This window comes from Podarcis pityusensis (genome assembly GCF_964106645.2).
Source record: "Podarcis pityusensis genome assembly, chromosome: Z".
Lineage (NCBI taxonomy): Eukaryota > Metazoa > Chordata > Lepidosauria > Squamata > Lacertidae > Podarcis > Podarcis pityusensis.
Window position 1 is genome coordinate 399104 of NC_138044.1, and position 14819 is coordinate 413922.

General features: G+C 47.6%; 2 protein-coding genes across 4 annotated transcripts; both read right to left on the reverse strand.

Moving 5' to 3' along the window:
- Positions 1–20: 20 nt before the first annotated feature.
- On the reverse strand, positions 21–11865 carry TRAF2 (TNF receptor associated factor 2; the record flags this gene model as incomplete). Its single annotated transcript, XM_080990468.1, has 8 exons — positions 11067–11865; positions 10047–10125; positions 9217–9315; positions 7755–7829; positions 7578–7652; positions 3475–4467; positions 997–1174; positions 21–280 (listed from the first exon to the last, which is right to left on the reverse strand). Coding segments are annotated over exons 1-8 (2544 nt in total), but the record flags the coding sequence as incomplete, so codon positions are not given.
- Positions 1235–3233, reverse strand: LOC308468341 (uncharacterized protein; the record flags this gene model as incomplete). Of its 3 annotated transcripts, none has more annotated exons than XR_013981579.1 (3): positions 1235–2031; positions 2308–2625; positions 2814–2923. XR_013981579.1 is itself a non-coding variant. In XM_080990469.1 (3 exons), the coding sequence occupies 3 exons, from the start codon at positions 3231–3233 to the stop codon at positions 1487–1489; spliced, it is 954 nt and encodes a 317-aa protein (XP_080846595.1). In that variant the 3' UTR covers positions 1235–1486. The 3 variants fall into 3 exon arrangements, 1 of the variants encoding a protein (XP_080846595.1); XR_013981580.1 differs by having other exon boundaries at positions 1235–1716; positions 1800–2031; positions 2308–2898; XM_080990469.1 differs by having other exon boundaries at positions 1235–1965; positions 2325–2379; positions 2814–3233.
- Positions 11866–14819: the final 2954 nt, after the last annotated feature.

Genomic DNA, 14819 nt, shown 5'->3' on the forward strand with positions numbered 1-14819 from the left:
AGGAGGGAGGAAAGGAAGGAAGGAAGGAGGGAAGGAGGGAGGGAAGGAAGGAAGGAGGGAAGGAAGGAAGGAGGGAGGGAGGGAAGGAGGGAGGAAAGGAAGGAAGGAAGGAGGGAGGAAAGGAAGGAAGGAAGGAGGGAAGGAGGGAGGGAAGGAGGGAGGGAGGGAGGGAAGGAGGGAGGGAGGGAGGGAGGGAAGGAAGGAGGGAAGGAGGGAAGGAAGGAGGGAAGGAAGGAAGGAAGGAGGCACATCTTGTAGCCGTAGCGGCTGGTGTAGAAGGAGGGAAGGAGGGAAGGAAAAAGTCAGGAAGGAGGAGAGGAAGGAAGGAGGGGAGGGAGGGAAGGAAGGAGGGAGGGAGGGAGGGAGGGAAGGAGGGAAGGAAGGAAGGAGGGAGGGAAGGAGGGAAGGAAGGAAGGAAGGAGGGAAGGAGGGAGGGAAGGAAGGAAGGAAGGAGGAAAGGAAGGAAGGAGGGAAGGAAGGAAGGAAGGAGGGAGGGAGGGAAGGAAGGAACGAAGGAAGGAGGGAAGGAAGGAGGGAGGGAGGGAGGGAAGGAGGGAGGGAGGGAAGGAAGGAGGGAAGGAGGGAGGGAGGGAAGGAAGGAAGGAAGGAGGCACATCTTGTAGCCGTAGCGGGTGGTGTAGAAGGCTGGAAGGAGAGAAGGAAAAAGTCAGGAAGGAGGAGAGGAAGGAAGGAGGGAGGGAGGAAGGAGGGAAGGAGGGAGGGAGGGAGGGAGGGAAGGAAGGAAGGAAGGAAGGAAGGAAGGAAGGAAGGAAGGAAGGAAGGAAGAAGAATGGAAGAACAGAAGCAAGGAAGATAGAAAAGGAAGGAAGGAGGAAGCGTCAGGAAGGAGGGAAGGAAGGAAGGAAGGAAAAGGAGGGAGGGAGGGAGGGAAGGAAACAGGAAGGAAGGAAGGAAGGAAGGAAGGAAGGAAGGAAGGAAACAGGAAGGAAGGAAGGAAGGAAGGAAGGAAGGAAGGAAGGAAGGAAGTCCACCCACCCGGCGAGAAGACGGCCGGCGCCCGGCCGGTCACCGCTTCCTGCCTCTTCCGCTCCACTTCCTCCACCTTCCAGATCAAGACGCCGTCGTAGGTCGCCCCTTCCGCGCGCCGAAGCGCCGACTCCACTTCCGCCAGCGCCGCCTCCTTCTGCGCCAGGTTCCTCTCCAGGCTCCGGATCTGTGGGGCGGGGTGTGGGGGTCAGGGAAACTGGATTGACTCCAGTTTGGGCTTTTTTGGCTTGGAGATCCGGGGAAAAGAGCTGAAAGTGGAGCGACTCCGCTTTGGCGCGCCGAAGGGCCTACCAAACTTTCCTATTTCTAGGCAGACTTGACTCCGCTTTGGGCCTTCGTTTCCCGGAAAGGGGAAACGCGGCAAAGCAGACTGACTCCAGTTTGGGCTTTTCTTTGTTTGAGGGCCGGGGAAAATGGGGAAATTCGGTGAAAGTGGAGTGACTCCACTTTGGGGTTTCAGCTTTTTAGACGACGGTAATCAGACTGACTCGGCTTTGGGCCATCGTTTCCCGGAAAGGGGAAACGCGGCAAACCAGATTGACTCTAGTTTGGGGTTTTTTCGTTTGAAATCTGGGAGAAACGGGAAATGGGGCGAAACCGGAGTGACTCCAGATTGACTCCACTTTGGGATTTCATTTCCCAGAAAGGGGAAACACAGCAAACAGGATTGAGTCCAGTTTGGGGCTTCAGACTGACTCCACTTTGGGGCTCCAGACTGACTCCACTTTGACTCCACTTGGGGACTTCTGACTGACTCCACTTGGGGGCTCCAGACTGACTCCACTTTGGACCTTCCTTTCCCGGAAAGGGGAAACGTGGCTAACCGGAATGACTCCAGTTTGGGCTTTTCTTTGTTTGAGATCCGGGGAAAAGGACTGAAAGCGGAGTGACTCTGGTTTAGCGCGCCGAACGGCCTACCTAACCTTCCTATTTCTAGACACCGGAAATCAGACTTGACTCCGCTTTGGGGTTTCGGACTGACTCCACTTTGGGGCTTCAGCTGTCTAGACAACAGAAATCAGTCTGACTCCGCTTTGGGGCTTCAGCTGTCTAGACAACAGAAATCAGAATGACACCGCTTTGGGGCTCCAGACTGACTCCGCTTTGGGGCGTCACACAGACTCCGCTTTGGGCCTTCGTTTCCCGTAAAGGGGAAACGCGGCAAACCGGATTGATCCAGTTTGGGGTTTTTTTTGTGATCCGGGGGAAACGGGGAAATGGCTGAAAGCGGAGTGACTCCGGTTTGGCGCGCTGAAGGGCCTACCTAACTTTCCTATTTCTAGACACCGGAAATAAGACTTGACTCCGCTTTTGGGCTCCAGACTGACTCCGCTTTGGGGCTCCAGAATGACTCCGCTTTGGGGCATCAGACTGATTCCGCTTTGGGGCTCCAGACTGACTCCGCTTTGGGGCTCAGACTGACGCCACTTTGACTCCGCTTTGGGGCATCAGACTGACTCCACTTTGACTCCGCTTTGGGGCATCAGACTGACTCCACTTTGACTCCTCTTTGGGGCGTCAGACTGACTCCACTTTGACTCCGCTTTGGGGCGTCAGACTGACTCCGTTTTGGGGCTTCAGACTGACTCCGGTTTGACTCCGCTTTGGGGCTCCAGACTGACTCTGCTTTGGGGCTTCGTTTCCCGGAAAGGGGAAACGCGGCAAACCGGATTGACTCCAGTTTGGGGGGGTTTTTTGTTTGTGATCCGGGGGAAACGGGGAAATGGCTGAAAGCGGAGTGACTCCGGTTTGGCACGCCGAAGGGCCTACCTAACTTTCCTATTTCTAGACACCGGAAATCAGACTTGACTCCACTTTGGGGCTTCAGCTTTCCAGACAACGGAAATAAGACTGACTCCGCTTTGGGGCTTCAGACTGACTAGGCTTTGGGGCTCCAGACTGACTCCACTTTGGGGCTTCGTTTCCCGGAAAAGGGAAACGCAGCAAACCAGATTGAGTTCAGTTTGGGGCTTCCGATTGACTTCACTTTGGGGCTCTAGACTGACTCCACTTTTGGGCTTCGTTTCCCGGAAAGGGGAAACGCAGCAAACCAGATTGAGTCCAGTTTGGGGCTTCAGACTGACTCCACTTTGGGGCTCCAGACTGACTCCGCTTTGGGGCTTCGTTTCCCGGAAGGGGGAAACGCAGCAAACCAGATTGAGTCCAGTTTGGGGCTTCAGACTGACTCCACTTTGGGGCTCCAGACTGACTCCACTTCGGGGCATCAGACTGACTCCACTTTGACTCCACTTGGGGGCTTCCGACTGACTCCGCTTTGGGGCTTCGTTTCCCGGAAAGGGGAAACGCGGCAAACCGGATTGACTCCAGTTTGGGTTTATTTTGGTTTGTGATCCGGGGGAAACGGGCAGAAAGCAGAGCGACTCCGGTTTGGCGCGCCGAAGGGGGTCAGAGTTTCAGGTCTTGAACCGGATCGGGACCCCGGCCCCCCGAACCCGCGCCCCGAACCTTGTGGGTCAGCGCTTCGGCGCGCTCCTCGTCCCGGCGCCGCTCTTGCGCCGATTCGGCTGCCAGGCGCTCCACTTCCCGGTTCAGGACGCAGACGATCTTCTCTAGGGTGGAGGCCTTGAGTTCGAGGGCCGCCCAATGAGGGGCCCCGAGAGGATGGGGGGCTGGGGCCCCCAGGACATGGGGGTCTGGGGCTGAATGGGGGTCCGGGGCCAAATCGGGGCCCCTGATTGGTTGGGGGTCTTGGGCCGAATGTGGGGCCCCCAGGAAATGGGGGTCTTGGGCTGAATTGTGGCCCCGGATCGGATGGGGGGCTTGGGACGGATTCGGGGCCCCCAGGAAACGGGGGTCTTTGACCAAATGGGGGTCTGGAGCTGAATCGGGGCCCCTGATCGGATGGGGGTCTGGGGCCAAATGTGGGGCCCCGAGTAAATGGGGGCCGTGAGCTGAATGGGGTTCCTTGACCGGATGTGGGGCCCCGAGTAAACGGGGGTCTGGGGGTGAGTGGGGTTCCTTGGCTGAATTCCGGGCCCCTAGGAAATGGGGGTCTGGGGTTGAATGGGGGCCCCCAGGCAAATGGGGGTCTTTAGCCAAATTGGGGGCCCCAAGCAGATGGGAGTCTTGGGCTGAATGTGTGGCCCCCAATAAATGGGGGTCTCGGACCAAATGGGGGTCTTTGGCCAAATTGGGGGCCCCGATCAGATGGGGGTCTTGGACCAAATCGGGGGCCCCCAATAAATGGGGGTCTTGGACCAAATGGGGGTCTTTGGCCGAATGGGGGGCCCCCAATAAATGGGGCTCTTGGACCAATTGGGGCTCTTGGACCAGATCGGGGGCCCCGAATAAATGGGGCTCTGGGGCCGAATGTGGGGCCCCAAAGAAATGGGGGTCCGAATCGGGGCCCCCAGCCAGCCGGAGGGCGAAGTTCAGGAGTAGGCCGAGATGTTCCGGAAAGTTCTGGGCCTCGTGGAGGGGCAGGGCCTCGTTCTCCAGCTGTGAAACCGGGGGGAGGAAGTAGTAGTAATACTCAAAGCAGTACTATGAGTAGTAGAAAGTGATAAACAGGAGTCTGGATCAAAGGCATCAGGGTATTAATGCTGTTAGTGTTAGCAGTATACTACTCACTGGTAAGTGTGAGTAGTATTGCGGTGATTATTAGGAGTATTTGCAGTAATATTGATAGTAGTATTGATGTTGGTATTGCGGGTTGTGTTGTGTAGTAGCAGTAGTAGTGTTGATGTTAGTATTGCTGGTGGCATTGGGGAGTAGCAGTAGTAGTATTGATGTTGGTATTGCTGGTAGTATTGGGTGGTAGTAGTAGTATTGATGTTAGTATTGCGGGTAGCGTTGTGTAGTAGCAGTAGTAGTGTTGATGTTAGTATTGCTGGTGGCATTGGGGAGTAGCAGTAGTAGTATTGATGTTGGTATTGCTGGTAGTATTGGGTGGTAGTAGCAGTAGTAGTGTTGATGTTAGTATTGCTGGTAGTATTGGGTAGTACCAGTAGTATTGATGTTAGTATTGCTGGTAGTATTGGGTAGTAGTAGTATTGATGTTAGTATTGCTGGTAGTATTGGGTAGTAGCAGTAGTAGTACTGATGTTAGTATTGCTGGTAGTATTGGGTAGTAGCAGTAGTATCGATGTTAGTATTGCTGGTAGTATTGGATAGTAGTAGTATTGATGTTAGTATTGCTGGTAGTATTGGGTGTAGTAGTAGTAGTAGTAGTAGTATTGATGTTAGTATTGCTGGTAGTATTGGGTGGTAGTAGTAGTATTGATGTTAGTATTGCGGGTAGCGTTGTGTAGTAGCAGTAGTAGTGTTGATGTTAGTATTGCTGGTAGTATTGGGTGGTAGTAGCAGTAGTAGTGTTGATGTTAGTATTGCTGGTAGTATTGGGTAGTACCAGTAGTACTGATGTTAGTATTGCTGGTAGTATTGGGTAGTAGTAGTATTGATGTTAGTATTGCTGGTAGTATTGGGTAGTAGCAGTAGTATCGATGTTAGTATTGCTGGTAGTATTGGGTAGTAGTAGTAGTAGTAGTAGTAGTAGTATTGATGTTAGTATTGCTGGTAGTATTGGGTGTAGTAGTAGTAGTAGTATTGATGTTAGTATTGCTGGTAGTATTGGGTGGTAGTAGCAGTAGTAGTGTTGATGTTAGTATTGCTGGTAGTATTGGGTAGTACCAGTAGTATTGATGTTAGTATTGCTGGTAGTATTGGGTAGCAGTAGTATTGATGTTAGTATTGCTGGTAGTATTGGGTAGTAGCAGTAGTAGTACTGATGTTAGTATTGCTGGTAGTATTGGGTAGTAGCAGTAGTATCGATGTTAGTATTGCTGGTAGTATTGGGTAGTAGTAGTATTGATGTTAGTATTGCTGGTAGTATTGGGTGTAGTAGTAGTAGTAGTAGTAGTAGTATTGATGTTAGTATTGCTGGTAGTATTGGGTAGTAGCAGTAGTAGTATTGATGTTAGTATTGCTGGTAGTATTGGGTAGTAGCAGTAGTATTGATGTTAGTATTGCTGGTAGTATTGGGTAGTAGTAGTAGTAGTAGTAGTATTGATGTTAGTATTGCTGGTAGTATTGGGTGTAGTAGTAGTAGTAGTATTGATGTTGGTATTGCGGGTAGTGTTGTGTAGTAGCAGTAGTAGTGTTGATGTTAGTATTGCTGGTAGTATTGGGTAGTAGCAGTAGTATTGATGTTAGTATTGCTGGTAGTATTGGGTAGTAGCAGTAGTAGTATTGATGTTAGTATTGCTGGTAGTATTGGGTAGTAGTAGTATCGATGTTAGTATTGCTGGTAGTATTGGGTAGTAGTAGCAGTAGTATTGATGTTAGTATTGCTGGTAGTATTGGGTAGTAGTAGTATTGATGTTAGTATTGCTGGTAGTATTGGGATCGTTATTCTCATTCATATCTTTAGTATTGCTATGATTATTAGTAGGATTGGTATTATTAATCAATGCAACAATACTACAAAAACTAATATGAATACTACTAGGAATTGTAGCAATACTACTCACACCAATGAGACCAATACTACTAAGAATGCTAATATGGATCTTAATCAGAGCAATCATGCTACTAATGCTATTAGTGTTAGCAGCATTAGTTGTGCTACTAATATCAATCAACACAATCATACTAATACCAATACTACTAGTAATAAGCAGAGCAATACCACTAGCACTAATGAGACCAATACTACTAATAATACTAATATTAATATCCATCAAAGCAGCCATACTACTAATGTTAATAGCATTACTACTAATAACCACAGCGGTATTACTCACACTAATGAGATGAATACTACTACTAATGCTAACACTAATATCCATCAAAGCAGACATACTACTAATGCTAATACCATTACTACTAATATTTACAGCAGTACTACTCACACTAATGAGATAAATACTACTAATAATTAATCTACCAATACTACTGAATACTACCAATATTATGAATAGACGAATACTACCAATATTAATCAAAGCCGTTGTACTACTAATACCAATACTATTGCTATATTGATACTCATCACCATCACAATAATACTGATCATACCAATACTCCTAGTAACATTATTATTATTATTATTATTATTATTATTATTATTACTACCACCACCATCACTACTACTATACTGCTATACTATATTATATTATTATTATTATTATTATTATTATTATTATTATTATTACTACCACCACCATCACTACTACTATACTGCTATACTATATTATATTATTATTATTATTATTATTATTATTAATGTTAATATTAATATTATTACCACCACCATCACTACTACTATACTGCTATACTATATATTATTATTACTATTATTATTATTATTATTATTATTACTATTATTATTATTATTACTACTACTACTACCACCACCACACTACTATACTATACTACTATACTACTACTATACTACTATACTACTATACTACTATTATTAATACTAATCCCCATATTCGCAATAATACTGATTATACTATAATGACACTAATACGAATCATAGTCATTCTCATACTCATTAATTGCAGGAACGTCCCCCAAACCGGCCCAGAGTAGCAACTCGCACTCACCACCTCGCCGCAGCCGACGGGCCGGAAGCGGCACGGCACCCGGAACCTTCCGCAGCTCCGGACGTGTTCGGCGAACTATCGGAAAAGGAGGAGGAAGGTCAGAGGGTGGGATGGGTGACCCCGGAGTACCGTTACCCCGGAGTACCGTTACTCCACCCCGGGGCGAGGGCGGCTCACCGATTCCCGCGGGACGTCCGTCTTGCCGCAGCCGTCACAGGTGAGGGGGAACTTGGGACAGGCCTCCTCGTGAGCCTAGGGGAGAGCAAGGATGGTTACTCGGGGTTTACTCCGGAATCAGAAATTAGTAATGCGTTGGACGCGGCAACGTCCTACATAATAGTACTACTACTACTACTACTACTACTAATAATACCACCCTCCGCAGCCAAAGCCGGGCTCAGAGCGGCTAACATCATACATAATAGTACCAATAGTACCAATAGTTCTAACAGTAATAATAATAATAATAATAATAATAATAATAATAATACCATGCTCCCCGGCCCAAGCCGGGCTCAGAGCGGTATTACTACTACTACTACTACTACTGATAATACCACCCTCCCTTGCCAAAACCAGGCTCAGAGCGGCTAACATCATAGATAATAATACCAATAGTACTAAAACAACAACTACTACTACTACTACCACCACCACCCTCCCCAGCCAAAGCCGGGCTTAGAGCGGTATTATTACTACTAATAATCATACTGATAATACCACCCTCCGCAGTCAAAGCTGGGCTCAGAGCGGTTAGCATCATACTTAATACTACTACTACAGTCTAACATCCTACATAATAGTACTAATAGTACTGATAATAATACCACCCTCCCCGGCCAAAGCCGGGCTCAGAGCGGTATTACTACTAGTAGTAGTAGTACTAATACTGACAATACCACCCTCCACTGTCAAAGCTGGGCTCAGAGCGGCTAACAATACATAATAGTACTAATGGTACTAATAGTTCTAATACTACTACTACTACTAATAATAATAATAATACCACCCTCCCCGGCCAAAGCCGGGCTCAGAGCATCTAACATCATAGATATTAGTGCTACTACTACTACTACTACTGATAATACCACCCTCCCAGGCCAAAGCCAGGCTCAGAGCGGCAAACAATACACAATAGTACTAATGGTACTACTACTACTACCACCACCACCACCCTCCCCGGCCAAAGCCAGATTCATACATAATAGTACTAATAGTACTGATAATAATAAGCCGAAAGCCGGGCTCAGAGGGTATTATTATTATTATTATTATTATTATTATTATCAGAGGGTATAAATATTACTACTACTACTACTACTAACTACTACTACTACTTACTACTACTAACAATAATACCGATAATACCACCCTCCCTGGCCAAAGCCGGGCTCAGAGTGGCTAACATCATACATAATAGTACTACTACTACTACTAATTACTACTACTAACAATAATACTGATAATACCACCCTCCCCGGCCAAAGCCGGGCTCACATCCTACTTAATAGTACCAATAGTACTACTACTACAGTAACAACAACAAGAAGAAGAAGGGGGTCAGACTAGATTTTTCCAGCCATCAATAGAGAGTAATGAGCCGGGATTCGAACCCGTCGCCCGGAAGCCAAGTACTCACCTCATACTCCTTGACGGTACCTTTCCAGGGACAGTCCTTGCGGAGGCAGGCGGCCGGGAGACTTTCCACCTCGCGCCGGGCGGCGTTATCGGGGAAAGCCTGGCGGAAGAAATTAATCAGAAATAGTAGCAGTAGTAGTAGTAGTAATAGTAATAGCCGTAGTAGAAATAATAATAGTAATAATAATAATAATAATAATAATAAAGCCTGGAAGAGAAGCGGTGAGAGAATAATAATAATAATAGTAATAATAATGAAGCCTGGAAGAGAAGCGGCGAGAGAGAATAATAATAATAGTAGTAGTAATAATAATAATAATAATAATAATAATGATGCCTGGAAGAGAAGCGGTGAGAGAGAATAATAATAATAATAGTAATAATAATAATAGTAATAATAATAATAATGAAGCCTGGAAGAGAAGCGGCGAGAGATATAATAATAATAATAATAATAATAGTAATAATAATACTACTAATAATAATAATATTAAAGCCTGGAAGAGAAGCGGCGAGAGAGAATAATAATAATAATAATAGTAATAATAATAATAGTAATAATCGGGAAAAGCCTGGCGGAAGAAAATGGTCAGTAATAATAATAGTAGTAATAATAATAATAATAGTAACAATAGTAATAGTAATAGTGGTAGTAGTAGAAATAATAATAATAGTAATAATAATAATAAAGCCTGGCAGAGAAGCGGCGAGAGAGAATAATAATAATAATAATAGTAATAATAATAGTAATAATAATAATACTGAAGCCTGGAAGAGAAGCGGCAAGAGATATAATAATAATAATAATAATAATAATAATATTCCGCTCACTGTGCCGCTGTCCAAGATGGAGACGCCCTCTTCGTACAGCCCTTCCCGGAGGCAGGCGGCGCAGGGCAGCGGCCCCGAGCTGCGGGGAGAGAGAGGAAAGCTTAGTAGTAGTAGTAGTAGTAGTAGTATTAGTATTATTATTATTATTATGGATCCCAGGCCGGGCTGATTGACACACACACAAAAATCTCTCCTGTTCAGACGGTGTTTTCTCCCACTTGATACAGTCCGGTCTATTATTATTATTATTATTACTACTACTACTACGACCATTACTTTTCTTCTTAGTATTATTATTACTATTGTGGTTGTTTTGTTGTTGTTACTACTACTACTACTCTTGTTTTGTTGTTGTTACTAGTACTACTCTTCTTATTGTTGTTGTTACTCCTCCTCCTCCTCCTCTTGTTGTTGTTGTTGTTACTACTACTACTATTAGTATCCTTCTCCTCCTCCTCCTCCTATTGTTGTTGTTGTTACTACTACTACTATTACTATCCTTATCCTCCTCCTCCTCCTCTTCTGTTGTTGTTGTTGTTGTTGTTACTACTACTATTACTCTTCTTCTGTTGTTGTTACTACTACTCTTCTTATTATTAATAATATTAATACTATTGTTCCTCCTCCTCCTCCGCCTCCTATTGTTTTGTTGTTGTTGTTGTTACTACTACTACTACTATCCTCCTCCTCCTCCTTACTATTGTTGTTGTTCTTCTTGTTACTCCTCCTCCTCTTCTTCCTATTGTTGTTGTTGTTGTTACTACTACTACTACTATCCTCCTCCTCCTCCTTACTATTGTTGTTGTTCTTCTTGTTGTTGTTACTCCTCCTCCTCCTCCTCCTCCTCCTTACTACTACTACTACTTTGGTACAACAACAACAACAACAACAACAACAACAGCAACAACAATTATTACTTTGGTACTATTACTACTATTACTATTACTATTACTACTACTACTACTACAATTATTACTTTGGTATCCCCGGTCCCGGACCCCCCCCCCCCAAAATACTCACCCCACCAGCTTCTTCAGGCAGTAGGCGCAGTAGCGGTGGCCGCACTGGGCCTGGAAGGGCCTCCGCAGCAGATCCTCGCACTCGGAGCAGAGGTACTTGCCTTGCACCTCGGCCCGCAGGATCGCCTTGGGGAAGCCGGGAAGCGGGGCCTCCAGGGAGCCGGGCGGGGTGCAGGATCCGGCCGCCGCCATGGGGTGAACTGTGGGGGGAAGCGGCGCCCTGGAAGGGAGTAATAGTTCCGGGGTCAGGTACATTATTACTATTACTACTACTACTACAACTACTACTATTAAAAGGGATATGGAGGCCGCCATGGGGTGAACTGTGGGGGGAAGCGGCGCCCTGGAAGGGAGTAATAGTTTCGGGGCCAGGTACATTATTACTATTATTACTACTACTACTACTACTACTATTATTATTAAAAGGGATCCGGAGGCCGCCATGGGGTGAACTGTGGGGGGAAGCGGCGCCCTGGAAGGGAGTAATAGTTTCGGGGTCAGGTACATTATTACTATTATTACTACTACTATTACTATTACTACTACTACTATTATTAAAAGGGATCCGGAGGCCGCCAGGGGGTGAATTGTGGGGGGAAGCGGCGCCCTGGAAGGGAGTAATAGTTTCGGGGTCAGGTACATTATTACTATTATTACTACTACTATTACTATTACTACTACTACTACTACTATTATTATTAAAAGGGATCCGGAGGCCGCCAGGGGGTGAATTATGGGGGGAAGCGGCGCCCTGGAAGGGAGTAATAGTTTCGGGGTCAGGTACATTATTACTATTATTGCTACTACTACTACTACTATTATTATTATTATTATTATTATTCTTAAAAGGGATCCGGAGGCCGCCAGGGGGTGAATTGTGGGGGGAAGCGGCGCCCTGGAAGGGAGTAATAGTTTCGGGGTCAGGTACATTATTACTATTATTGCTACTACTACTACTACTATTATTCTTCTTCTTATTATTATTCTTAAAAGGGATCCGGAGGCCGCCAGGGGGTGAATTGTGGGGGGAAGCGGCGCCCTGGAAGGGAGTAATAGTTTCGGGGTCAGGTATATTATTACTATTACTATTATTATTATAATTATTATTATTACTACTACTACTACTACTACAACTACTACTATTAAAAGGGATCTGGAGGCCGCCATGGGGTGAACTGTGGGGGGAAGCGGCGCCCTGGAAGGGAGTAATAGTTTCGGGGTCAGGTACATTATTACTATTATTACTACTACTACTACTACTACTACTATTATTATTATTAAAAGGGATCCGGAGGCCGCCATGGGGTGAACTGTGGGGGGAAGCGGCGCCCTGGAAGGGAGTAATAGTTTCGGGGTTAGGTACATTATTACTATTATTACTACTATTATTATTATTACTACTACTACTACTATTATTATTAAAAGGGATCCGGAGGCCGCCAGGGGGTGAATTGTGGGGGGAAGCGGCGCCCTGGAAGGGAGTAATAGTTTTGGGGTCAGGTATATTATTACTATTACTACTACTAATACTATTATTATTATTATTACTACTACTATTAAAAGGGATCCGGAGGCCGCCAGGGGGTGAATTGTGGGGGGAAGCGGCGCCCTGGAAGGGAGTAATAGTTTCGGGGTCAGGCTGGAGGACCGGGAAGGGGAACCCTCTGGCTCGAGCCTTCTAGGGTTTTGAGAATTTGGTCTCTATGGTCGCCGAATGACGGCCTGGAGGACCTAGAGAGGTCCCTTCCCTCTCTATGATCCCTTGCCAGGGGTTCCTTCCCTCTCTATGATCCCTTGCCAGGGGTTCCTTCCCTCTCTATGATCCCTTGCCAGGGGGTCAGGCTGGATGACCTGGAGGGGTCCCTTCTGGCTCGATCCTTCTAGGATTCTGTGTCTTTCCTCTCTACGATCCCCTAATAAGCGCCTGGAGGACCTAGAGAGGTCCCTTCCCTCTCTATGGTCCCTTGCGAGGGGGTCAGGCTGGATGACCTGGAGGATTAACGTCTGGCTCGAGCCTTCTAGGATTCTGAGCCTTCCCTCTCTATGGTCCCTCGGAGGGGTCCCTTCCCTCCCTATGGCACCTCTCTATGGTCTCTTGCAAGGGGGTCAGGCTGGATGACCTGGAGGGGTCCCTTCTGGCTCAAGCCTTCTAGGAATCTGGACCTTCCCTCTCTATGATCCCCTCATAACCACCGGGAGGATCTAGAGAGGTCCCTTCCCTCTCTATGATCCCCTGGATGACCTGGAGGGTTCCCTTCTGGCTGAGCCCTTCTTGGACTTTGTGCCTTCAAGTCTCTATGATTCCCTAATAAGTCCTTGCCAGGGGGTCAGGCTGGATGACCTGGAGGGTCCCTTCTGGCTCGAGCCTTCTAGGATTCTGGGCCTTCCGTCTCTATGGTCGCCTCATAATCCCTTGCCAGGGGGTCAGGCTGGATGACCTGGAGGATTCCCTTCCCTCTCTATGGTCCCTTGCCAGGGGGTCAGGCTGGATGACCTGGAGGGTCCCTTCTGGCTCAAGCCTTCTAGGATTCTGGGCCTTCCGTCTCTATGGTCCCTTGCAAGGGGGTCAGGCTGGATGACCTGGAGGGGTATCTTCCCTCTCTATGATTCCCCAATAACCGCCTGGATGTCCTAGAGAGATCCCTTGCCTCCCTATGATCCCCTCATAAGCGCCTGGAGGACCTATAGCAATTCCTTCCCTCTCTATGATCCCTTGCAAAGAGGTCAGGCTGGATGACCTGCAGGGTTCCCTTCTGGCTCGAGCCTTCTAGGAGGCTGGGCATTTCCTCTCTATGGTCCCCAAATAACTGCGCCTTCCCTCTCTACGGTCTAACCGCTGCCAAGGGGGTCAGGCTGGATGACCGCGAGGGTTCCCTTCCCTCTCTATGATCCCCAACAACCACCTGGAGGACCTAGAGAGGCCCCTTCTAGGATTCTGGGCCCTCCATCTCTATGGTCTAACCCCTTCCAAGGGGGTCAGGCTGGATGACCAGGAGGGTTCCCTTCTGGCTCGAGCCTTCTAGGATTCTGTGTCTTTCCTCTCTACGATCCCCTAATAAGCGCCTGGAGGACCTAGAGAGGTCCCTTCCCTCTCTATGGTCCCTTGCAAGGGGGTCAGGCTGCATGACCTGGAGGACTCCCTTCCTCTCTCTGATCCCCTCATAACCGCCTGTATGTCCTAGAGAGGTCCCTTCCCGCTCTATGGTCCCCTCATAACTGCCTGGATGTCCTAGAGAGGTCCCTTCCCGCTCTCTGGTCCCCTCATAACCGCCTGGAGGACCTAGAGAGGCCCCTCCCCTCTCTATGATCCCCTCACAACCGCCTGGATAACCTAGAGAGGCCCCTTCCCTCTCTATGGTCCCTTGCAAGGGGGTCAGGCTGGATGACCCCGAGGGCTCCCTTCCCTCTCTATGGTCCCTTGTCAGGGAGTCAGGCTGGATGTACTAGAGGGTTCCCTTCCATGGTCCCCCCATAACCGTCTGGATGTCCTAGAGAGGCCCCTTCCCTCTCTATGGTCTTGCAAGCGGGTCAGGCTGGATGTCCTGGAGGGGTCCCTTCCCTCTCTCTGATCCCCTAGAGAAGTCCCTTCTCTCTCTATGATCCCCAGACCCTCGGGGCTTCCCTTCTGGCTCGGCCCTTCTAGGATTCTGCACCTGTCGTGTCCATGGTCCTCTAATATTCCCTTCCAAGGGGGTCAGGCTGGATGACCGGGAGGGTTCCCTTCCCTCTCTATGATCCCCTAGAGAAGTCCCTT